This window comes from Dermochelys coriacea, chromosome 4 (assembly GCF_009764565.3).
Source record: "Dermochelys coriacea isolate rDerCor1 chromosome 4, rDerCor1.pri.v4, whole genome shotgun sequence".
NCBI lineage: Eukaryota > Metazoa > Chordata > Testudines > Dermochelyidae > Dermochelys > Dermochelys coriacea.
The window spans coordinates 100,277,892-100,302,613 of record NC_050071.1 but is presented as its reverse complement, the minus strand read 5'-3'; the positions used below and the strand labels follow the sequence as shown (position 1 = coordinate 100,302,613).

General features: G+C 41.3%; 2 protein-coding genes and 1 long non-coding RNA gene across 4 annotated transcripts; 2 read left to right on the top strand and 1 right to left on the bottom strand.

The window, feature by feature from the left end:
• Positions 1 to 1,725: 1,725 nt before the first annotated feature.
• UGDH (UDP-glucose 6-dehydrogenase) lies at positions 1,726 to 22,470 on the bottom strand. 2 transcript variants are annotated; one of them, XM_038400339.2, is made up of 12 exons: positions 22,347 to 22,470; positions 19,930 to 20,098; positions 16,994 to 17,095; positions 15,312 to 15,512; positions 15,008 to 15,205; positions 14,440 to 14,587; positions 12,660 to 12,754; positions 8,906 to 9,036; positions 7,930 to 8,063; positions 6,277 to 6,368; positions 6,087 to 6,197; positions 1,726 to 2,951 (listed from the first exon to the last, which is right to left on the bottom strand). In XM_038400339.2, exons 2-12 carry the CDS (start codon positions 20,089 to 20,091, stop codon positions 2,841 to 2,843), a joined length of 1,485 nt encoding a protein of 494 aa, XP_038256267.1. In that variant the 5' UTR covers positions 20,092 to 20,098; positions 22,347 to 22,470; the 3' UTR covers positions 1,726 to 2,840. The 2 variants fall into 2 exon arrangements, with proteins under 2 accessions (XP_038256267.1, XP_038256268.1); XM_038400340.2 differs by lacking the exon at positions 22,347 to 22,470 and adding an exon at positions 22,045 to 22,181.
• LOC122460064 lies at positions 9,035 to 13,586 on the top strand. The gene is made up of 2 exons (XR_006281123.1): positions 9,035 to 9,519; positions 13,540 to 13,586. It is a non-coding gene; the product is annotated as an uncharacterized LOC122460064 (long non-coding RNA).
• On the top strand, positions 22,233 to 23,832 carry LOC122460041 (translation initiation factor IF-2-like). The gene is made up of 2 exons (XM_043513852.1): positions 22,233 to 22,985; positions 23,773 to 23,832. The coding sequence occupies exons 1-2, from the start codon at positions 22,233 to 22,235 to the stop codon at positions 23,830 to 23,832; spliced, it is 813 nt and encodes a 270-aa protein (XP_043369787.1).
• The last annotated feature ends 890 nt before the right edge of the window (positions 23,833 to 24,722 follow it).

The window sequence follows — 24,722 nt, the reverse complement described above, 5'->3', positions numbered from 1 at the left end:
AAAGTATTGTCTTCAAGTTTGTGAGGAAACATAGGTTAATGCAAAGGTCTCCAATACTCCTAAAAGCAATCAAATAATCCACCACATTCTCTTACATTATTTTAAAATTTACTCCAGATTTCAGTTGTTTAGTAGGGTTATAGAACCAATATAAAATGTAACTACTTCAACTCCAGCCGGAGGATCAGTGACTTAGAAATCAGTTTGAGTACACAACAAAACAGAAAGAGAGTGATGTGTTATATTCTATAATAGGATAAAGTCAGTCATTAGTGCCCTTAATTCTGTACTCTTTCACAGCTGCACTTACGCCAAGCATCCTTGTTGTACACCTTCAGCAGTCCGGTTGCAGAACTAGTATCTCCCCCAGAATGGGCTTGTTGCTCACTTGCAACATTCCTGGATGTAGAACAGCTGGCACTGGACTCATTTTGACTGACCCCATAGGAAGACTTGAAATGATAACCATAGCTTGTGTCCCACAGAAAGTTTTTGTCTTAGGGCTAGATCCACAAAGGCGACTTAAAACGTTAGGCATTGCAATGCTGAGACTTGTGCCCTGCCACCTACTGGAGTCCAGAACTCCAGAACAGGCATCCACATTCCCTGTACAATGCATGGGGAGAGTCACGTACCCAACGATGGGATCCACAAAAGCCAGTGAGGAGCCACTCAAACTGAGCCAATAAGAAATGCCAAGGAGACAGGTAGGCCCTGAACACCTCCCCTCAGTCGAAGGGGGTAAGGCTGAATCCAGGCTGGAGGAAGGCAACCTCCTTCAGCTCAGAAGTGCCTTTTTTGGGCAGGTGGGGATGTTATTGGAACAGGGACTAGAGTCTCCACATCACAGGTGTGTGCCCTTATTAGTGGCCTATAGGCTTATTCACTCTTCTCCTGGCCTACTAACTATTAACTATTTCATGCCAAGTAGAAGATCTTAAATGGTGGATTAAGAGAGCCCCCCGTTGCACCCCCAGTACCCCAAAGTCTAGTAGTTAGGGCACTTACCCGAGAGGTGGGAGACCCTGGATTTCCCACATCCTGGTTGAGTGCTTTAACCACTGGGCTAAAGGCTATAAATGGGGGATAAGTGGCACCACCACCTGCATTATGTGCAGACCCTGATCCAATAGGCAGCTTGTGAGCACCCCTACTGGATCAGTCCCTGCAAGCCCAATAGGTGGAGCAATACCTCTTTTGATGATCCTGCTGGAGCTTAGGCATGAGCCTGGCACCTGGGTATCAGGACTTAGGCAGCTGCGTACATGGCCTATGGCAGAAATGTAGGTGCCTACAGACTTTAGGCACCTACAGGATAAGTAGGCAGCTGAGCAGGGGTTTTGAGGATCTAAATTTTAGACTTGGCACCTAAATCTCTTTCTGGTTCTAGCTCTTACTGCAGATAATTAAGAATGTTCGTGTAAAGTTTCATGTGTTAAATGATTATCATAATCTTATTGCCATAGAAATACATGCTCCAATCACTTACAGCAATAAACAAATTGTTCTGTACTGCACCTTCAAAATATACACTGCTAAGTGTTGGCAATTATGAACGTAAGCACTTTTCAACCCCATGAGCTCATGTTACTTAGGGTTTTGGGGTCTCCATACCCTTCTAGCCATAAAGAAAATGGAGGGCTCATGGGCTCCCTGAAAACTCCTCACAATACCCTTGGTCACAGCCCCCAAGCCAAGAACCCACAAAACAGATGGAATGCAGACTTTATTACTAAAAAGTATTTAATAGCATGGACCTATCAGGACAATGAAAAGTAGAAATAAAAGCAAAAAATATAAAAACAAACACGACTTATTCCTGGTAATCAGAGTGAGGTAGCAAGCGGACTACTTTATGAAGAGTCACAGGCAAATTCTTGCAGATTCAGTAGGAAGAACATTGTTTTCAGCTCATGTATGGTAGCAGGAAGGGGAGAACCACTGAGTATCTATCATCTTGGACAGAAACATTTATTTTACTCAGTGCTGAGCAAGAGGAGAAAACAGGAGGGCCAAATGCTTCTCTCTGTTTAAGACACTGGGGTGGCAACACTAAAACAGAGGAGAATTTGGTCCCAAAAGTCTAATTAAATCCATAATTTACAACTGACAACAGATGCTATATGGTATGTATAACAGAGCCAAGACCAAGGAATCATTAAGGACATAGCTGGTAAGTCAGACTGTTGTTGCAAACCCACTTCAGAACGGTCACAGAATTAATGGCAGACATGGATCTAGCTCCCTGACATCATTACTAAACATTTATATTGTATCAGTGCCCAGCAGTCCCAAATAGGATTGGGGCCTCATTGTTAAAACCAGATCAATATTCTATTTAATGGCTCAGTCCAACGCTGATTAAAGTCAATTAGAATCTTTTCACTGATTTTCACGTGAGTTAGATCAGGCATCTAAGACAACAAAATTACTCAGAGTCGAATTAAAATCTTCAGCAAGGCCAATGACATTACTGAGCACCACATGTTCCTGGATCAAAGCAAGAACAATTATGTTAATTACTTTTGGCCTTTATGTTATTTATAAAAAATTTAAAGTGCAACTTGTGAATATTTCTAAAAGCAAAAGTTCCCAGTCTGAAGTAAATGTTCATAAAAAATTGATTACTAAAACCATTCAGGCCTGTACAGTCTTCAATAACTGAAAAAACACAAAACAAAAAACATTTCAAAAATAGAGAGATTAGAAAATTTGGGTTCACATGTACCAGGTACATGGCTACCATCTCTAATGTAAAATTGATTTACAGTTTAAGAATAATATCTTCTTTAAAAAAAATTAACACTGGTCCATTGTGATCCTTCAGTACCTAGTAAAACTTATACTCTGGGTTTTTTGACAGGTGGGTCCTGCAGGCTGAACTTTGGAATTTCACATGAAGGAGCAAAAGGAATTCTTTTTGCGGACACTTTCTTCCCAATTGTTTCAATCTGGAAGAGGAAAGAAAATTAATATGCTATGTAAAGCTTGTGCAAAGAGAATCTTGTCAGCCTGTAAGGAATCTATGAACCAGTAACCTTGGGGCTTTGCCTACACTTGTTATATATATTCGGTGGATAAAAGCCACATTAAGTGGTTGTATTTCTAATTCAAAAAAGAAGTTTGTCTACTAAAAGTGATCTCTCATTTTGCACATGCAAAACAAGCCCTTTACTGTAACAATTCTTAAAGAGAGACCTCAATCCTGGAAATATTTAGGTATGTCCTTAATGCTAGGAAAGTGAATGTTCATTGACTTCAATGGGACTGCCTACAGGAGGAACATGAAGTAGGTGCTTAAGAGTTTAAGATTTATTTCGAATCTTAATTTTAAACGAGGGCTGTCAATTATTCACAGTTTAACTCACTCGATTAACTAAAAAAAATTAATTACGATTAATCGCACTGTTAAACAATAGACAACCAATTGAAATTTATTAAATATTTTCAAATGTTTTCCTACATTTTCAGATACATTGATTTTTATTACAACACAGAATACAAAGTGTACAGTGCTCACTTTATATTATTTTTATTACAAATATTTGCACTGTAAAAATGATAAGAAACAGTATTTTTCAATTACCTCATACAAGTATTGTACTGCACTCTCTTTATCATGAAAGTGCAACTTGCAAATATAGATTTTTTTTTTTGTTACACAACTGCTCTCAAAAACAAAACAATGTAAAACTTTAGAGCCTACAAGTCCATTCAGTCCTACTTGTATAGCCAATTGCTAAGACAAATAAGTTTGTTTACATTTATGGGAGATAATGCTACCCTCTTTTTATTTACAATGTCACCACAAAGCGAGAACAGGCATTTGCATGGCACTTTTGTAGCTGGCATTGCAAGGTATTTGTGTGCCAGATATGCTAAACATTCATATGCCCCTTCATGCTTTGGCCACCATTCCAGAGGATATGCTTCCATGCTTATGATACTCATTAAAAAATAATGAGTTAATTAAATTTGCGACTGAACTCCTTGGGTGAGAACTCGGCTCCATTTTACATTCTGCCATATATTTCATGTTATAGCTATCTCGGATGATGACCCAACACATGTTTGTTTTAAGAACACTTTCACAGCAGATTTGACAAAACGCAAAGAAGATACCAATGTGAGATTTCTAAAACAGCTACAGCACTCGACCCAAGGTTTAAGAATCGGAGGTGCCTTCCAAAATCTGAGAGGGATGAGGTGTGGAGCATGCATTCAGAAGTCTTAAAAGAGCAACACTCGGATAAGGAAACTAGAGAACCCGAACCACCAAAAAAGAAAATCAGCCTTTTAGTGGTGGCATCTAACTCAGATGATGAAAATGAACATGCATCGGTCTGCTCTACTTTGGATTGTTATTGAGCAGAACCCATCATCATCATGGACGCATGTCCTATGGAATGGTGGTTGAAGATGAAGGGATATATGAATCTTTAGCGCATCTGGTACGTAAATATCTTGTGACGCCGGCTACAAAAGTGCCATGCAAATGCCTGTTCTCACTTTCAAGTGACATTGTAAACAAGAAGCGGGCAGCATTATCGCCTGCAAATTATAACCAAGTGTATTTGTCTGAGCAATTGGCTGAAGTAGGACCAAGTGGACTTGTAGGCTCTAAAGTTTTATATTGTTTTCTTTTACTATTTCTTTTGTTTTTTTACAGTGCAAATATTCGTAATAAAAATAAATATAAAGTAAGCACTGTACACTTTATATTCTGTGTTGTAACTGAAATCAATATCTTTGAAAATGTTAAACATCCAAAAATATTTAAATAAATAGTATTCCATTATTGTTTAACAATGCAATTAATCGCGATTAATTTTTTTAAATCACTTGACAGACCCTATTGTAAACACAAGAATAATGGTGCTTGGCTTTTTTTAAAAAACAACAAGGTAGTTCTGTAAGGCTAAGAGTTTCCAACTTGTTTTTACTAGCCAAACAAACTAATCAGGAAACTTGTGTATACAAAAACCAGGCATAGTCATTTCCATATGATGAGCCTGATTTGCCTCTCATTTACACCCATTTAATTCCATAGACTTCAACATAATTTTTCCCAATCTACACTGGTGTAAGAAGAGAATTAGGCCCAAATAATTCTGCTCAAGAGTGGACTAGATTAGAGACCCAACCATTGAATAATTAGAGGTGTATTTTCCCCTCTTGAACAAGAACTCATGTGTTGCTTAGCTTATTAAAGCTAACTACTACAGATGGGTACACACAAACAATAGTTGATTCTCCAAGCCACATGATAAAAAGTGGACCAAATAGCAATGTGCTAAATAGAGACCTCAGTGATGGATAATTCCAGCTTTCAAACTATCTAGTGTACTAGTACATTCTGAAAGAAACCAAGTTATTTAGACAACTATTTCAGATTTTTACACTTTAGTAAATGCTGAAGGTAACATTCCGCTATAAATGTCTGTCTAATTTGGTTTTTATGTTTTATTCAGAATTTAACTGAGCTTTGACATGATGAAATACTTGTAGCAGGAGATCATTCACTCAAATTTTAATATTCGTCATTCTGATGCTGCCAGAATAACAGCTATGGTCATGTCTGCACTAGAGCCTTACAGCTGCATAGCTATACCGCTGTGTCACTCTAAGGTCTCCTGTGTAGTAATTAAACTACCCGCAATGAGCGGCGGGAACCATGATGCCAGGAAAATGTCTCCTGCTGACATAGCGCTATCCTCACAGGCACATTTGTTGGTGAAACTTATATCGGTCAGGGGAGGTGGGGAGTGTTTTTTTCTCCACACCCCTGACTGACAAAAGTTTTGCTGATGAAAGTGCTAGTGCAGACAAAGCCTATGTCTAGTAAAGCTATGTCTAGTAAACTCATTTGTCTATGTTACTGAATGTTGATGGAACAGCCTGATGTGGCTTGGATTTTAAAGCAGTATGTTTACAAGCAGAGCTGTACTGTAGGAAAAGTGCTATCAGAGAAGGGCTTAATAAAAAGGATCTTTACAGGTTAACTCTAAAGCAAGATATTAAACTCACATACTAGCTTCTTCTTGTGATTCAACCATACTTCTCCAAAAGGAAAAACAGCTAGTTACCTGGAAGCCTATGACTTGTAGCTCATTATGAAGATCATCAAGAACTCTCCTACCATCAAAGATGAAAGCTGGTTTCAGCATTTTTTTGTGAATGCACTCATAATCCAGTTCCTGTAAATGACCCACAGAATTTGCGTAAGTGTCAGAATTCCTCTTAATTTTTCCTGTTTTTTAAAGGTATTATTTTTACCTTAAACATGTCCCACTCAGTGCAGATAACCAAGGCATGAGCTCCATCACAGGCTTCATATGGATCTTTACTAATAGTGACCAGACGAGACACTGTAACCAAAAAAGGAAAAGAAGCTTTATGCTTCCCCGTTTCCTCGAATTCTGATGTGTACTCCCTGGTAGGACAATTTCCCTGTTAGCTCTACTCAAACACAAACTTTCAATGTCAACAACACCTGAAGAGTTTTCCCTTATCTAAAGGTCCTAAAGCCACTGAAGGCAACAGCAGCAGTGGGCATTCAACATCTCTGTACGGTCAGGGCACTTATTTGAACGTCTAGGTTAGGCACCTAAGTTTGAAAGTTTTGTTGCAGATTCTCTAAGGAATTAGAAGTAATTATCCAACAGATCCAGATCCAGACATGGATAGAGCTCATTGTAAAATAATCATTATTGAGTAGTGATAATAGCAGCACAGTGCTTTTCAAAACACTCCATGCACATTTACTATTTAATACTGCGTACACACTACATGGTTTCTGTTAGCCGAGCTCACTGCACATACCAGAGGCTGCATGCATTCCTTCATAAGCTCCCTGTGTACCATCCCCCCTCTTTCTTCATGCCAGGGTCTCTGTGTGCCCCCCATCTCCTCTTGTCCCCAGTAACAGGGTCTCTGTGTGCCCCCACTCCTCTATTTATTTATTTTTTGTTAGGGCATTCTAGAATTATGACATTATAGACTTAGACCAAGTCTACACTAGGAGCGTTTTGTTAGTATAGCTATACCAGTATAATATAGTAGCAAAGTGCTCCTAGCATGGATGAGTTTTACTACAACCCCCAAGAGCCTATGGAATTAGCTTCCAGAAAATTATAGTGAGTTCTTCTCTGGACTAGCCAGGCACAAGACTGAATAGGTCATAAGCACGGACTCCATGGGTGCTCCAGGGCTGGAGCACCCACGGGGAAAAATTGGTGGGTGCGGAGCACCTACCGGCAGCTCCCTGCCCCACCCTCCCCGCCCCAGCTCACCTCCACCTCCTCCCCTGAGCGAGCCGACATGTCCCGCTTCTCCCTCGTCCCTCCCAGTGCTTACGCTGCGAAACAGCTGTTTCGCAAGGCAAGCCTGGGAGGGAGAGGGGAGAACGCGGTGCGCTTGGGGAAGAGGCAGGGCCAGGGAGGAGATTTGGGGAGGGGGGCGGATAGAGGCAGGGAGGGGGCGGAGTCGGGACGGAGCCAGGGAGGCGCGAACACCCACCGGCACCAACAAAAGTTGGCGCCTGTGGAACAGGTACCAGTTAGGAACCTGGAAGGGGAGAAGGAGCTGGTCGAATGACACTAGTCTCCTTCCTCCCTCCCTCCCCTTTCCCCATCTTCTTTTTGAATTGCAGGAGACACTCTTTACACAGCTTTAAAATTAATGTCTCAAAGGGGACAGACTGGCACAGAAGTAACTTTCACACATGCAAGCATTTTAGAAGCTATGAAGAATGAAATAAAAAGGGTCATTGTCAAGTTGTTTTTTTTAAACTGAGGCAAACCCCCGATTTAATAATTTAACTGAGCATCCATCTCCGACATGCTGAAAGCAATTTTAAGAGCACTGGATGGATTCTGATGGTAACACACAGCAGAAGGATAAAATTTATGAGAAGCAAAATTCCCTCACCTTGGTCATCTTCTGAGACACCTGGGTGTGAGAGATCCAGGATGATCTGTTCCCTTGGTACTTTAGGGTCATATATATGGAGTTTTGCTCCTTCATCCATTAAATACTTGCTGATGTAAATACTGGAAGACTCTCTAAGAAAATAAGTCAGCCAGTTAATGGAAATCTTCAGACAAACACATTTAGATTTATTTAGAACAACAACATGAACAAATACTCAGAAATGTGCAGTGTCAAAGCTTTCAAACTGAAATTATTGAATGTAATTCTAGGATAACACACGGCCGTAGAAAAGTAAATCATCAGTAAAAACATAAAAACAGAATTTTAGTTGCAGCCACCACAGAAAGCCAACCCTCATTTACAGTGTTTAAAAATATTTTTTAAAATCTATTACTATAATCTGGTTCAGTCACAATTTAATGTGTAATTTGGCCAAGTAGTCTGAATGGAGCCAAAAACCACACTCAATGGGGTGTAACAGGGTGGTAGATTCCCTGCCTGTGAATACAGAACTCTAGTATCTGAGTTTAGGGTTACTCAGCAGAAAACTCCTGCATTATGGTTCTGCGTAGTTATGAGTAGGGCTCCATATATGTCATGGATTCCGTGACTTTCCGCACCCTCCGTGACTTCTGCAGGGGCCAGTATGGTTGATTCCAGGGCTGCCCAAGCAGCTGGCTCTGCAGCCAACAACTGGAGTTGTCGCCGACTGGAGCAGCCCTGGGTAGTGGTCACTGGCCAACCGGAGCAGCTGGGCTGCGACCCCCAGCAGCTGGAGCCACTGACCCCAGGTGCCCCCCAACCATATTTCAGCCACAACAGGTTGATGGGAATCTATTTGATCCTCTTCCCCACCTACACAGTTGAAATGGTGGTAAACAGTTGTTTTAGCTGTGTAGATGAAGCGCAAAATTAGATAAATCATTCCAGCATGCCTTATGACAGTGTTAATTAGTTTCATGCATTTTCTCACCTTGTATCTCCTGTATCCTTTTTGAATGCAAATCCTAGAATAGCAATCTTCTTGTCAGTGATTGTGTTAAACAAGCTGTCAATAATACGGGAAGCAAATCTCCTTCTCTGGTAATCATTCATGTCTATCACCTGAAATTATGCAGAATATGGTCATCATATGAATGAGATTACTCTTGACCAAAGAAATGCAGTGTTAATAGTTACTGGGGAAAAGAGTGCCGCTGATAAGCCTTTGCTCCTGATAAAAGCACTCAGTTAAAACTGAACTAGGCAGATGTATATGTTTTAAATATTAACATGGTTGCAATTTCTATTTTTAATAGATAAAATATGAATAACTGAAGGACTGATCCAGCTTTTTTTAATCACAGGAGCAGAAAAAACAGTCTTGATCCTGATCCCATTGAAGTCAGTGGATGTTTTCAATTGATTTAACATTCAGAAACTACCAAGAACCAAATTTTGCTGTCCTTATGAGTAAAACTTCCAGTGAACATTTGCTTAAGAAAGGATCTTGGAAAATTTTGTCCTAACTTTAGGTGTTGCTCCATGGCTCCTTGTGTGGAAGCTTTCCACAGATCTTAATGTGCAAAGTAGTTTCTGTGCAATGTAGTTTAACCAAACCTCCCCTCCGCCCCCAAAAAACAAAAACAAAACAAAAAAAACCCAACCACACAAGCACACACATGCACAGCTCACTATTCTAGGCTAAGACATGAAAAGCAACAATAGGAGTGAGCATTGTGATAAATTTCAGGGAGAAAATGATCTTAGAAAATAACAGCATTATCCCAGCAGACTACAGCAAAAACTACACTTCCCTCTAGGTTTGTGAATATATATTAAATAGTAAATCTATTTTACACAATAGTCAGGCAGTTTTAGTACCAGTTTAGTGCATACTGTAACATGTTAATACACAAAGACTGGCATGGATGTAAGTGGTAGTGATGTACTTTAATGATAAAAATACTTCTCTTTGAGAAAGGCTTGGAGGCCATATGTAAATTACTCTCTACCTCTGAAGTAGAGCTGCTGGTTTTTGCCCCTTCCCCCAACATTTTAGCCCTTGATCCCTAGTCTTTTTAAGACCATTGCCTCCAATGACCAAGTAAGAAAGCCAGGTTTTTCCCAAAGATTGTTCGGTCAAAGGAATACATACCTCAGATAATGTAGGCAATAGTCTTCTCTGTGACTCTGAACATGAGCACATTCTCATTGCAACGAACAAAACTACACTTAGCAGTGATGTGAACAGTGGCATATGGCCCACGTCAGGTATAAGTTGCTCAGAAAATGGATGTTAGTGGTAAAATAATGTCACTTGCACTGATTTGGTTTTCTATACTTGGTGTGTAAATTACTCTTTGCCCCAGGGGAAGAAATGAGGTGGCAAGGTAGCAGAAAAGCACTTAAGAGGAGAGTTTAAGATTAATGTTTTAGGACCAATGGAAGTTCAGTGCCTAAATACCTTCAATGATCTCATCTGGGCCTTATGCCTACAGACTTGACTGTATCCTCCAGAATCTAAAGCCTTGTCTACACACAAACTTGTATGGCTTATTTGAACCAATTTAATTAAACGAATGCAAACAACAATGTGGACACAAATTAAATTAAGAGCAGTTTATTCTGGTGTATCTTAAACCCATCCCTAATCAAATCAATATAAACCACACCTTTTATTGGTATAGCTCACAGGTGGGCACACTACGGCCTGTGGGACCATCCTGCCCTGCCCTTGAGCCCTGGCTGGGGAGGCTAGTCCCTGGCCCCTCCCCTGCTTTCCCCCCCTCCCCCATACTTATGCCACCATCCAGGCAGCCGGGCTGCGAGCTCCTGCTGCTCTGAGGGGCATGGTAAGGCGGCGGCTGCGGAGTTGTTGGATATGGGTCAGGGGGTCCCAGGGGGCAGTCATGGGATAGGGAGCGGTTCAGTAGGGTGGAGGTTCTGAGTAAGGGCAGTCAGGGCACAGGGAGCAAGGGGGGCTGGAAAAGGGGTGGGGTCCCATGGAGGGCAGTTTGGGGTAGGGGGTCCTGTGGAGGGGTCAGGGGACAAGGAGCAGGGGGGTTGGATGGTTCTTAGGTGGGCGGGAAGTGGGAGGGGGTGGATGGGGGCAGAGGCTAGGCTGTGGAGGGCACAGCCTTTCCTACCCGGCCCTCCATACAGTTTTGCATCCCGATGTGGCTCTCGGGCCAAAAAATTTGCCCATGCTAGGGGCTTCCACTCACTATGGGATTGTCTACATATGAAATGCTACAATGGGGTTCTCCCACTGGTGTACATAATCCACCTCCCCGAGAAGCGGTAGCTAGGACAATGAAAGAATTTTTCTGTTGACCCAGTGCTGTCTACCCCAAGGGTTAGATCAGCTTAACTACATTCCTCAGGGCTGTGAATTTTTCATGACCCTGAGCAACACAGCTGGGTTGACCTACCTTTTTAGTGTAGACCAGGCCTACGTCTGTTTCTAAAACAGATATATTTAAAACCCTACAAAAAGTTTGTAGATCAGCCCCCTAAATGTCCACATGAAAGTTTATACCAGTTTAAAGTAACATCTTAGTTTGCACCAATGCAACTCTAAACTTTTTTTAAAGTTTCTATTCCTTCTTTGTCAGAATGAAACCTGATTGTCTTATCTTGATCTTAGAGCCAGACAGGCTGAAACATTAAGTGTAAATTTGTCTCTTTCTTCTCAACTTGATGGTTAATGCTCATTTCATTGCTATTCCTCATCTTAAAATCATCCAGCTAATGTGGTTAACTCCTGCAGTTTCACATACTCAGGATAATGACAAGACAATGCTTTTTCTACCTATGATGTTGTGTAGCAACCAGGCTACAATACACACACACAAAATCAGAGCACTAGTAGTGGAGCTAGAAACTGTTCTCGCATGATAACACAATGCACTATCCACATGGATACCTGACAGCCCATATGTTAGTCTTTTGCTTAATCAAGTAATTGGCTAGTGAGGGTCTTTACAATGTTATCAGCAGCAAAGTGTTGGAATCAGCACGCGGGTTCTTGTGGGTTTTCTTTAAAAACTTTATAGAGTTATTTGAAAGTGTATTAAAATAAGTTGCCTTCATTAATGCTAGACTGAGACAAGGAGGATAGATTGTGGTTAAAGAACAGACATGGAGTCAGGAGACCCGGGTTCTCTTCCCAGCCCTGTGTTGTGCTGGACAAGTCATTTACCAAAGGCACAGAGGGTTACAACTACACTGCAATCTGAGGTGTGATTGCAGTTTCATAGACACAGCCACATTAGCTTTACTTGTGGCACAATGGCTAAAAACAGCAGTATAGCTGCAGCAGTGCAGGCTGTACAAGCCCACCCAGAACCCTGGGTTACCCTAAACCATCACATCAACATTGCTATTTTTAGCCATGGTAGCACAGCTAAAGCTAGCCTGGATGGGTCTGCCTGAGATTACACTTCCGTGTAATATAGGGATAGTAATACCCACCCTGAAGGGGTGTTGAATCCTCATTTATTACATTTGTAAAGCATCCTATTAACCTCTGGTGAAAGGTGCTATACAAAGTATTTATTAAAAAATAATTACCTCTACAGTTAAGGGTATATTTTATTTTCAGTTCCAATCAAACTGAAGGATAAATGATAATTTGCCACAGACAATGCTGAAAAGTTACAAGCTGAAGAATTATTGGCTCATTACAGAGGTAACAGTGATGTGCCCTGTTTGAATAAGTTTTATACTAGTGAATGGACTCATACCTGTTGCCAATAGCGAGCTACTTCAGGCAAGTTCAGAGCCTCACAAAGGTACACTAAATTCAGAACATCCTTCTGAAAACAGCTACCACCAAATCCTGAAAGAAAGGAAATGGTTACTCAACAGATGGTCTTCATCAGTAAAAGATTAGTGTACTTAGCAATATGTATTTTATGTCTGGAATACGCCAGGGAGCTGATGGAGGCCACTTTTTGACAGGCCTGGCCAGTTTCTCTACTCTTGCTGGTTGCTGGTCAAGAGATGTAATTTGCCAGATTTTTTTATTGTGGCTGCGTGTGCACTGATCTTAAAGTAGCAGCCACACATATCACGGCTGGGAGCACATTGTGGCCTACACCTGGATCCTGCTCTGCATGCACAGCATGCACTCTGCCATGCCCCCATCTACTGGCTGCCGAAACGGCAGAGGCTCGTCTCAACATCAGTGACCATCTGGGAAGTGGGACAGTCCCATCACCTGAGGCTGAGGCTCACTAGTAGGGAGGGGATGGTAAAGGGGCCCCCTCCAAGGCTGAGGCTCCTAAGAGGGTATGGGTAAGGGGCTCAAGGGCCAGGGGTGGGAGTCAGGTGGGGAGAAGAGTAAATCTATGCCCCTCCACAACACATACACACTTTAAAAATGGCACACCACAGCCCCTGAAGTTTGGCATTTATTGACCAAGATATCAAAAATAGTTTTTCAGGGACGGGCTGCCAGTCTTTTGCACTAAACTCCTAGGATTCTTCCAAATTCTGTTCCTCAATCCTATTTACTTTAGCAGCTAATAGGACCTAAAATCCTGTCAGTTTTGCCACTGACCTCAACAGACCTGCTGCTTCTTCCCCAAAGGATCACTACCCAGAGTGATCTGTGCAATGTAGTTTAACCAAACCTCCCCCTTCCTCCCCTCCCCCCAAAAACAAACAAACAAAAAAAACCAACCACAGAGATTAGATTTAAACTAGTTTTAAAAGGGTTCTTGATTCTCACTCACTATCATAGTCAGGAGCCAAAGAAGAACAAAAAGCTGATGAGGGGTTTAGATAATGAGTGGCAGGATCCAGACTCCCCTCTACCAAGCCAAAGAGGTAGGTATCTGAAAAATGGGCATATTTTGGATAACAGATTCTGCCACTTGCCATTCCTCTAATATAAACATTTGTGGAAAAGACAACATTTGGTAAAAGTAATTTTAAAAATTAAATATTTTTAGTATGGAGATTGTAGCCATGTGAATAGGGTTGCATCTTTTTCCACTGACCAACTAATGGACATGCTCCATGAAGTTTCATGTCCCCAAGGCAGAGCCTCAGGATATCTGGCCAGTCAGACTGGGGCTGTAGAATTTGCATACTGATAGCTTTCCCTATCATATTTCAGTCTGCAATACCAAAGTCTGGATAACTGAATTCACTCTGCTGACTAGAATGTGGACAGACTATGTAGTAACTAGAAAGCTACCCATCAACCACCCAGTAGGGAATGCTCTAGAAAGATGAAACTAACTTTCTAGTTAGTCCATGCCAACTGGAAGTGTGAGACTTTAGAGAGGACAATCTGAATCCTTAATCTCTTTCATTAAAGAATTAAAAAAAAAAAACCACAAAAAACAATACTACATCAATCACAACACGACAGTAGGTCTTTTGTACGATGTTGTGCTTTGAACAGTCATTTCAGAATACCAGTACTTATTTTTAAATGTTTCCAGTTGAGCTATTGTGCTGGATAGAGACAGTTCTCCTACCAAGTCTAAAAAGAGAAAAAGATTCTTCATTTACCAACACTGGCCTTCAGAAACTTATTTCCTATTCTTTGGTCCATTCCAATGGCTCTTGCTACTTCTTCAACATCAGCTCCTGTAGCTTCACACAGAGCACTGATTGAGTTAATGCTGCTGATTCTCTGGGCAAGGAAAGCATTAGCTGCCTGTAAATAAAAAACACAAACACCACAGATTTGGTTTCCCCTCCTGTAAATAACATGTCTGTAAGTCAGTGGAGAGATGTGGTTTGGTGTTTTTTGTTTTTTTTTTTTTTTGGTACAGCTAAAAAGAGGACGACTATTTCAATGTGTACACAGATTTGGTTTTTGGTTGATGTTACCATTTTCTGCTGTTTCCAATATGTATGATTTCATTTCCAAAATAACTGATTTTGGTTAAGGTCTTTTCTGATACAGAAAAGCCAACTAATAAGTTGTGAACAAACAATTTTGATATGCAATACTGGAATCTCTTAAGCATTCAGATAACTAGTTGCTATAGCTTTTTATTATTCTTAGTAATATCAGTGCTGATATTTTGTATTTAAGTTGTTGATTGACATAGCAACATAACTGATAACGAACCAATTTGGAAAGCTCAGATGACCAAGTATTGGTTGTGAGGATTTTTTCTTTGGGAACCCAGTGCTCATACACAGCACATAGCGCATGGACTGCCTTCTGTCCTTCTGGAGTCTCATCTCCACCAATCAGCACTCTGTCAGGGTTCTTTAGGTCTTTGATAGCTGTTCCTTCTGCTAGGAATTCTGGGTTAGACAACACCTGCAAACAGACAGGAAAATAAAGTTTGAAGTAAAACTCAAGGAATTTTTTGGCAGGGGGGCAGAGGGAGAGGAGACACTTTAGTCCATAACTTCTAGATTTTTACCTGCAAATTCAAATTAGGTTTTGTATTGGCATCAAATATCCGACGAATACTCTCTGCTGCACGTACTGGGACTGTGCTTTTCTCGGTGACAATCTTATAACCATTTGAATTTTGTACAATCCGCCTAGCACATGCTTCAATGTACTTCAGATCAGCTGCCCGACCTTTTCCCATCCCATAGGTCTTTGTTGGGGTGTTAACCTAGTTACAAATTCACGGGAAGGAAAAAAAAGTTATTAGAGTCTTAACAAAATTTTCACAAGTCTGAAGATACAGGAACTCCTGCATACATGAGATTGCACTCTAAGGACAGGAAAGCTTCTGTTCTACTGATTCAGCCAGTTACTGGCTGCCAGATCAATCAACAGCTAGAGACTTATCAATTACTCATTCTAAGTTGTAAAAAAAAAAAAAAAAAAAATCACTAAACTCTGTTCATCGTCAAATGGGATTTACACAAGGAGCATTATTCATAGCATCTCTGCAGGCTTCAGCAGAGTCTAATGTTTATTCAGAATTGCTTTCCCATACCCACAAAGAGCCATTTCTAGTCTTCTCCCCAATTCAAGCCGCAATATGTGCAAAGATTCAATTCCCCCTTATTTCCCTCAACTCTGATGTGAATAGTAGGGAGGCTACCCCCCAAAACCAGACCAGCCACAGAGCTCCTGATAATTGCTGTACTTGAGTAGGGTGGGGGGAAGTGTCAATGTAGGGCAATATTTCACTTAACTGAACATAGAGGGTCCTTCTCATTACAAACTGAAGGCAAGAATATTGAAATTAAAACACAAGACAGCATGTTTTACCAGCCAGGGACAGGAACTCAGCTGGCAATCTACAAGCTGAATTAATGGCTGTCATCCAATAACTGGTTCAGTGATTTCATAACATTAATATTAGACTTTAATGATTCATGCAGAAGATTCTCCCAGGGGACGGAGAACAAGAACTCTTCCCAATATCATAGCTCGCTGTAAAGTACTTGAAGAATAGAACAATAACTGGCCTGCAGCCCCAGAGCTTGTTATTACGTAGTTCTGTTGGATATGGAACTAGGTAAATGACTTTCGACACTGCAAAATGCCACAAATGTGTGTTTAAAAAATGCTGCAGTCTTCTCCTCTCCACTAATTAACTGAATTTTAAAAAGTACTGAAAAAAAAATTAAAGACTCTTTATATCCAGATAAGTATTATACAATTTTCATTGCCAATCCTGCAAGGAAACCTGCTAATGGACTCTTATTTCTGCACGAGTCCCATCAACTTCAGCGGAATGCTACAAATAGAAGTCCACACTAGTGGATTCTGTTATAAGACTGTGGCCTTATTTTGTATTGTGTCTTCAGAAAATACTCAGCTATGTAAAGTAACAAGCTTAATATTTGTATATATAGAGTCCAAAAGTTGGTTGGGTGCTTTACAGATAGAGAGAGATAAATAACAGCAAAGGAAGAAGGTTAAGAGTTTTATCATCCTCATTGAAAGCTAAGCATACCTGCCTGGTAAAACCCGCACAATGCAGCACAAAGTCTGTTATGCCTCCTGAAACTACATCACCTCTTCAAACAAAATAAAGGACCTGTATAAAAAAAATTGAAACACCCCCGCCACACACACATTTGAGCACAGCAATATAATAATGATAATAAGTATCAAAGTGCAAAAGAAACTACTTACAGAAATAAATACCAAATCAGCCTCCCTAATGGCATCGTCAATATTGGTGGAAAAGAAGAGATTCTTTTCTCGGCAGGACTCTACCACTTCTTTTAGCCCTGGCTTCAGAGAGACAAAGTATTTAATAGTCAACATTTGATTAAAACAGGTAACAGTATACTCAAGCAGGCAGAACACAACTTTAAGTACAACAAAAGGTTCTGTTTTCAAGTTTTTTAATTTTATCTTTATTAAAAGTAATTTCAGATCTGTCAGAAAATAAAACTTGTATGGATTCACAGAGGACCATACTGAGTACAAACTAATTATAGCCCTCTCTTACACAGAAACATAGCACTGGGATCCTTTCCCAACACCTCCCCACACTTACATGGGGCCTCTGGCTATTCATACACCTGGACAAACTCCATGTAGTAGTACTTCATACAAAAATGTTTTAATTATTTGACAGAAACTAAAGACACTATTCTAAATAAAATAGTAAAGAATTGTGAATTTAACCGAATCACAAACTCTCCTACTTATGAAAGTACTATAAAAAGAATGACAGAAGATCCATTTTCAGTAACTGCCATCAAGGTGAAGGTTCAGTTTGGGGGAAGGGAGGAAAGCTGCACCTTACGCAGACAAAGACATTTTTTGCTGTCTCACTGTTTACTAGACATCTGGCCTAACAGAAATAAAAAAGTAACTCAAGTAGAAAATCATTGCCACAGAACCTGAGTCATTTCAAACAAACACCAGAACCCAATTATGAATAAGATTAACATTCCAGCTGTGATTTTTGCTGGGATTCAGATACAAAGACTGCTCATGTAGAAACCAAAGGATTAGCTTGTATTTTCCGATATGGCAGTTGAAGAGGGTGGAGCACAAAGTGTCAGGGGTCAAGAATTGCAACTATCTGAACTCATTCTGAGAGGTTTTGGGGGTATTCTTTGCAAGTAACAGACATCCTGCTGGGAAACAGATGTGCTTCTGGTATGAAGAGACTAGCTGTGTTTTAATTTGCTCAAACAGTTTAAATTTTAATAAAAAAACAAAACATTTGCTCATCCACATTAAGATCTGTACTCAATTCTTCTCAAAATTCTTATTCACTAATCTGAATGCTGTAAATTTTACTGTTAGTAAATTTTAACCAAGCTCTAGAAACAAGAGGCAAAGGCTATGAGTTTGATTTTTTTTAAACAAAGGTCAACAGACCAACTTTGTCCTGTATTTGATATTACAGGAAGGGTAAAAATCAGAGGTAACATTATAAGACAAGAAACAAGCTTATCTCTTATTATGGCCAAAAGAACAACGTAAGGCAAGCTTGGAAAATTCTACTTTCCTTGCTTTTGAGGGTTGAGCAAAAACATTCGCTTTTTCCATTAAAAAGTGTGGGCAGGTATATCTTGAGCCCTGAGTCAGTAAGTTTTCATGTCAATTTTGTTATTTATAACAACAAGGGGAGTGGGGGGTGGTGAGAGCTACTCTTTAATGAGCAAAATCTGTAAAAGATCAAGTGCTAAAAATGGTAATTTGTATACAAGACGATGGAAATCCTTTTGTAGTGTAAAAAGCAATGATAATGTTACATATCAACAGATCTCTGACATTGAAATTAGTTTCAGAGTAGCAGCCGTGTTAGTCTGTATTCGCAAAAAGAAAAGGAGTACTTGTGGCACCTTAGAGACTAACAAATTTATTAGAGCATAAGCTTTCGTGAGCTACAGCTCACTTCATCGGATGCATCCGATGAAGTGAGCTGTAGCTCACGAAAGCTTATGCTCTAATAAATTTGTTAGTCTCTAAGGTGCCACAAGTACTCCTTTTCTTATTGAAATTAGTGTATGTGCTTACTGAAAAATTATTTTATAACTAAAAAAAACAAAACAAAGATGTGAAGTGTTACTGGTTAGGAATTTAAAAGTTTTTGGTACCCCTGGTGGTCATCAGGATATCATTCAGGTTTAAAAAAAGCTGCCTCCTCATAGGAAGGACTAAAGCTCTAGCAAAAATCCTAACTTTAAGAAACACCAGATTCCAGTGAACAACTAGCATAGGACCAGATTTTGCTACCCTGATGCCAGTCAAAAATCAGCAAGACTGCTTGTGTAGTGAGGTACTACTCGCTTTAAGAATGGCTGAATGAGCCCCACGATGGTTTCTCATTTTCCTGTATGTTGCTATATCACTTGTATCCTAGGTGAAAATGTGATTCACCATTTCATAGCCATTTGCAATGGTGTAGGAAAAAGTGGTGAATTCTTCACTGACTCCTTAAATGTTGATGGCCTGTTTCCACAGGAGTGAATAGCACAGTTAGGACCGGTCTCCACCAGGAAAGTTGTTCTCTCCCTTCTAGGAGCTCAGCTGCCTTACAGTTACAACAGAGTCAGGAGACACAACTGCAATATGGCTGGCTGTCCCCTGATTTGCAACTTGGTTACAATTTGTAGTGTGGATGGAACCTAACCACAGTGGTCCAAAGCGTCTTCCTGGGACGCAGATTGCCATCCACATTACATATTGGAACTGTGTTGTAACAAAGGAGAAAATTTTGTCATAACTGGGTCTGCTGACTCAGCTATAAGAGTGTGGTGTACACAGGGCCCAAAAAAGAACCATGATTTTGTATGATTTACTGGATACAGTAAACATTTTTTCCTGACCAGGATACACAAGGCCTAAGTCAGTCATCTCTGAAACATGCTCCAGCATCTGACAGCAGTAAGTTCATGGAAGCAACTGGTCATTTCAAACCCTTGTTTACCGCACACGCTTAATGTATAGTTGTTGAAGAAGCATTCTTTTTAAATGAGGCATGTAATTTTGATGTTCCTAGAACAGCCATTAAGAGTCAAAGACAGGCGGGGGGGGGGGGCTGTATGAGCAGAGGCAAATACTTTATATTAAAGAAAGAAATGCTATAATAAACCCAAGTTTACCTCATAAATTGGAAGTGTATCAGAGTTCCAGGCATTGATTCTAGCTTCATTAACATCAACAACTGTAACCTTGATTTTAGGGCACATATGTGCAATGACACTACATGTTGGTCCACCAACGTAGCCTGCACCAATACAGCAGATTTTCTTAATTTCAAACATGGTTACTCTAGTGGAGAAGGGGACAGAGAGGGAAAGAGAGATTAAAAAAAGAGGCAAGGTCATTGTACAGTAATTCAAACAGTAAAAGCCACAGATAGTCTCCGTTATGCTATCATAGTCAATCAGAAACATTTCCTTACATACTTAGTATAATCATAAAAAGAGCATCCCAATTGAGCAGGCATTGAAATTAGCTAGTTAGTCTCTTGTGTCCAGGAACACTTAAATCCTAGCTATACTAGCTAGGGAAATTCTGCTAGCATCTTTGTAATGAGATGTACATAGATCATTAGAAAAATGCTAACTATTTTCCATGGCCATCTTAAAACAGGAACTAAAAATATGACAAACAAAGATGATTCCTGTTTAATAGAAAAACTAGTTTTGCATGGTCTAAAGTGTAAATTGAGTCTATCCATTAATAAAAGTTTTACTTCACAGTCTAATTTTAATTTTAGTTAGTTTCATCAATGTTAAATCATGATAAACGACTCACTGCTAGCCAAACAGTAATGATTCTCAAAATTAATCACCAGAGTGCCTATTCTGTCTGTACTGAGCAACCTCTCATTGAAGTCTTTGGGACTAGCAAGTGCTCAGCCACTTCAGTGACTGGACCATGGAAAAGATAAATGCTTATAAAGTTTTGAAAACTTATTAAACCAAACACAGCTATCAAATCAACCATGCTGAACAGTGACTTAACTAAAGACTTAGTTGTATGCTATCAAAATTAATTTTAGAAATAATGTTGATATAGCTTATATTTTAATGAGGAATGTCTCACAATTAGCCCCCCATTTCTTCCACAACTCATTAATTTATTCATTTTAGAAATTTCTAAAGTGTGTCTATCACACCTTTTTTTGAACACAATGGACAATAAGTCCAGATCCTTCTCCCATTTAAATTAGTAGGTGTTTTGCCCCTGATTTTCATAGGAGCCAGTGCTGAGCCCTTAAAACTACACAATTACATCGATCATGTTGTCTCAGTATTTTAGGATCACTGTAATCATGACAGGATTCAGCTCTATTTCCCCTTGTGTTTTACAATTCATAAATCTGACTGGAGATAGCTATCAGTCATTTTCCAGGTCATCACATTACTTTTACTATAGTAGTAGAGATTGCCTTCCTCTTTCCTCCCGCTCCCCAAAATATACTGAAGTATTAGTGTATATAGAATAAATTGACTCGAGAGAGGCAAGAATTCTTAGTACGCTATTAACGAGATCATACTATTTCCTTTTTAGCTAAACTTGGTTCACTGCTGACAAAAAGATGCTTCTATCAATCACTAATTATTTTAATAATATTACATCACTTTTGGTAGTTTGCATTCTAGACAAGGGTAGGGTACCCCACCCCTGCAAAAACGTGAAATGTTACAATAAGGTGACTGCTAAGTGGCACCCTTCTTAGCCATCTCAGTAGAGAGATCACTGAATGGGCCTTAGCACTACACTTTCTTCTAGGACAGCATAGGGAAAGCTTGCAGTGAGTGCTCTTGGAACGCATCCGATGAAGCGAGCTGTAGCTCCCGAAAGCTTATGCTCAAATAAATGTGTTCGTCTCTAAGGGGCCACAAGTCCTCCTTCTCTTTTTGCGAATACAGACTAACACGGCTGCTGCTCTGAAACCCGTCATTGCTCATGCCGTGTCCTATATGTCATCTGTGACCAGAAAGAGGACTTCAGTCTTTAGGGCGAGCAGGGCTACGTTCTAGGCATATAAAATTTCAACAACGGAAGAGAAAATGCGGTTATAGAAACATATTTTTAAAAAGAAACAGCATAACAGATTCAGACTCAAAAGTCACCAGCCAGCATTATACGAACACGTCACATTCTTGTGGGCAGCCTCGCAGAGAGCGGATATTGCGAAAGCTTGCAAAGGAACGCAAGAGTCACTGAAAGCGCCGGACAAAGCAGACTCAGGCCGAGACACAGACCTGGGTGGAAGTTCGCCGTATGCTCCCGATCCCAGGAAGCTAAAGGGCAGAAAAGGGCGCAGGAAAAGCGCCCCCAACGGCACAGTAACCTACACAGAAATCAGAGAGAGCCCCTCTCATCCATGCTCCGCGGGCCAGGGCAGGACGGGTCCCGACCCAGCCCTTTGAGATGACCCCACCTATATGGCATGAACCAGGCTCAGGGCGCAAAGGAAGCCGATCTCGAGCGCGCGGGGGGCTCGGAGGGCTGGAGAGGAGGCAGAGGGAGGAAAATCCCGCCCCTACAAGGCAGGGGTACGTACAGCGCGAAGCCCGCGGCCGCGGATCCCGACGCTCCGAGTCCCTCTGAGCGGGAGGGGAAGATGCAGCCGGAGCGAGGGCTGGTGGCGGGGCGGGGAGAGGCGCCGGGCAGGGCAGCAGCCGGCCTCCAGCCGCTATTTAAGGAGTCCCTTCCCGCGGGAGGGGGCCGAGCTGAGCCCCGCCCAGGCGGGGAGCCTGGGGTCTCCGTCCCGCCCAGCCGCCGCGAGTGCCGGCAGGACAGCTCAGCGGCGGCGGGCGAGGAGCGGCAGGATCCCCGGGCCCAGCTGGCTGGAGGGGCCGGAGGTGACCTGCGCGCTCCGCCGTCTCTGCTCCGCTTCCCCGGCGGCCTTGGGCCAGCAGCTCCGCCTCCCGCGCGACAGCGGGGCCTGCCTCCGCTGCTGAGTCCTCGCCCTCAGCTCCCTCCGAGACAGGCAGGCCTCTGTGCTGGGCCCGCTCCCTGCCTCTCGGGCTGGCTCAGCAGCGCTCACAGGCGGCTGGAGTCAGCGGTGGCTGCAAGCGGATTTCTTGAGCAGCTCCCAGAGCGCCCCTCTCGGGGCCCAGGGCGGCCGCTGCGGGGGCGGCCTTTCTGGGTCCGAATGGCCATGGTGGCCCCAAACCCTTCCAATTACTGCTTAAAACAGGTTTCAGAGCAGCAGCCGTGTTAGCCTGTATTCGCAAAAAGAGAAGGAGGACTTGTGGCACCTTAGAGACTAACACATTTATTAGAGCAAAAAGAACAGGAGTACTTGTGGCACCTTAGAGACTAACAAATTTATTAGAGCATAAGCTTTCGTGAGCTACAGCTCACTTCCTCGGATGCATTTGGTGGAAAAAGCAGAGGAGAGATTTATATACACACACACAGAGAACATGAAACAATGGGTTTATCATACACACTGTAAGGAGAGGTTTCAGAGTAGCAGCAGTGTTAGTCTGTATTCGCAAAAAGAAAAAGAGTACTTGTGGCACCTTAGAGACTAACACATTTATTAGAGCAAAAAGAAAAGGAGGACTTGTGGCACCTTAGAGACTAACAAATTTATTAGAGCATAAGCTTTCGTGAGCTACAGCTCACTTCCTCAGATGCATTTGGTGGAAAAAGCAGAGAAGAGATTTATATACACACACACAGAGAACATGAAACAATGGGTTTATCATACACACTGTAAGGAGAGGTTTCAGAGTAGCAGCCGTGTTAGTCTGTATTCGCAAAAAGAAAAAGAGTACTTGTGGCACCTTAGAGACTAACAAATTTATTAGAGCATAAGCTTTCTGTAAGGAGAGTGATCACTTAAGATAAGCCATCACCAGCAGCAGGGGGGGGAAAGGAGGAATGAAGTGAGCTGTAGCTCACGAAAGTTTATGCTCTAATAAATGTGTTAGTCTCTGAGGTGCCACAAGTACTCCTTTTCTTTTTGCTTAAAACAGTGGTTCTCAATCAGGGGTACATGTACCAGAGGTCTTCTGGGGGTACATCGACTCATCTAGCTATCTGCCTAGTTTTACAAGAGGCTCCGTAAAAAGACTGTACAAATTAAAATTTCAGACAATGACTTGTTTATACTGCTCTATATACTATACACTGAAATGTAAGTACAGTATTGCTGTTCCAATTGATTTATAATGATATGGTAACAATTAGAAAGGAAGCAATTTTTTCAGTTGGAGTTTGCTGTGACACTTTTGTATTTTTAAGTCCGGTTTTGTAAGCAAGTAGTTTGTAAGAGATGAAACTTGGGGTACATAAGATAAATTAGATTCCTGAAAGGGGTACAGTAGTCTGAAAAGGTTGAGAGCCACGGATTTAAGATTGTGTCTCATCTGGTCAGCCACAAACCTGGCTTCAGCATACACATGTGGGTGACCTCTAGGTTGCAGGTCCCAAGGAAGGACCCAGTCTGTTTAGTAACACAGGTCACACTCTGCACTCAATCCCAGTTGAGAGAGGCCTGTTGGCGATTTCTGCCCCAGGAGTAAAAGCCCTTCACAACACGCTCTCTCCCTCAGAAAACTCACATCTACCACTTCCCAGGCTGCTTTCGAACAATGAAAACTTGACCAGTCGGGGAGGTTTGTGAGTGAGGGAGGCAGAACTTTCGCAGGAGCAGAACCTAAATTAGGGAATTCCCACAAGAGATAGCCTCCTTCAGAATTTAGTGCATAACATAATTCATGTCTTTACTTTCTCTCGATGAGTTCCTCTCTCACATACATAAACATACCCATTGATGAAATGCTGCGAGTTGCACCCAGTTTGGCTCACGTAAGTGCCAATTTTCACTACAAGTGTGACAGCACTTAGTTGTCTGGTATAGCTAGAGGAATCTATGATCTAACACTCTTTGTTTGTAGAGTTAAGTGAGACAAAGTTACAGGAC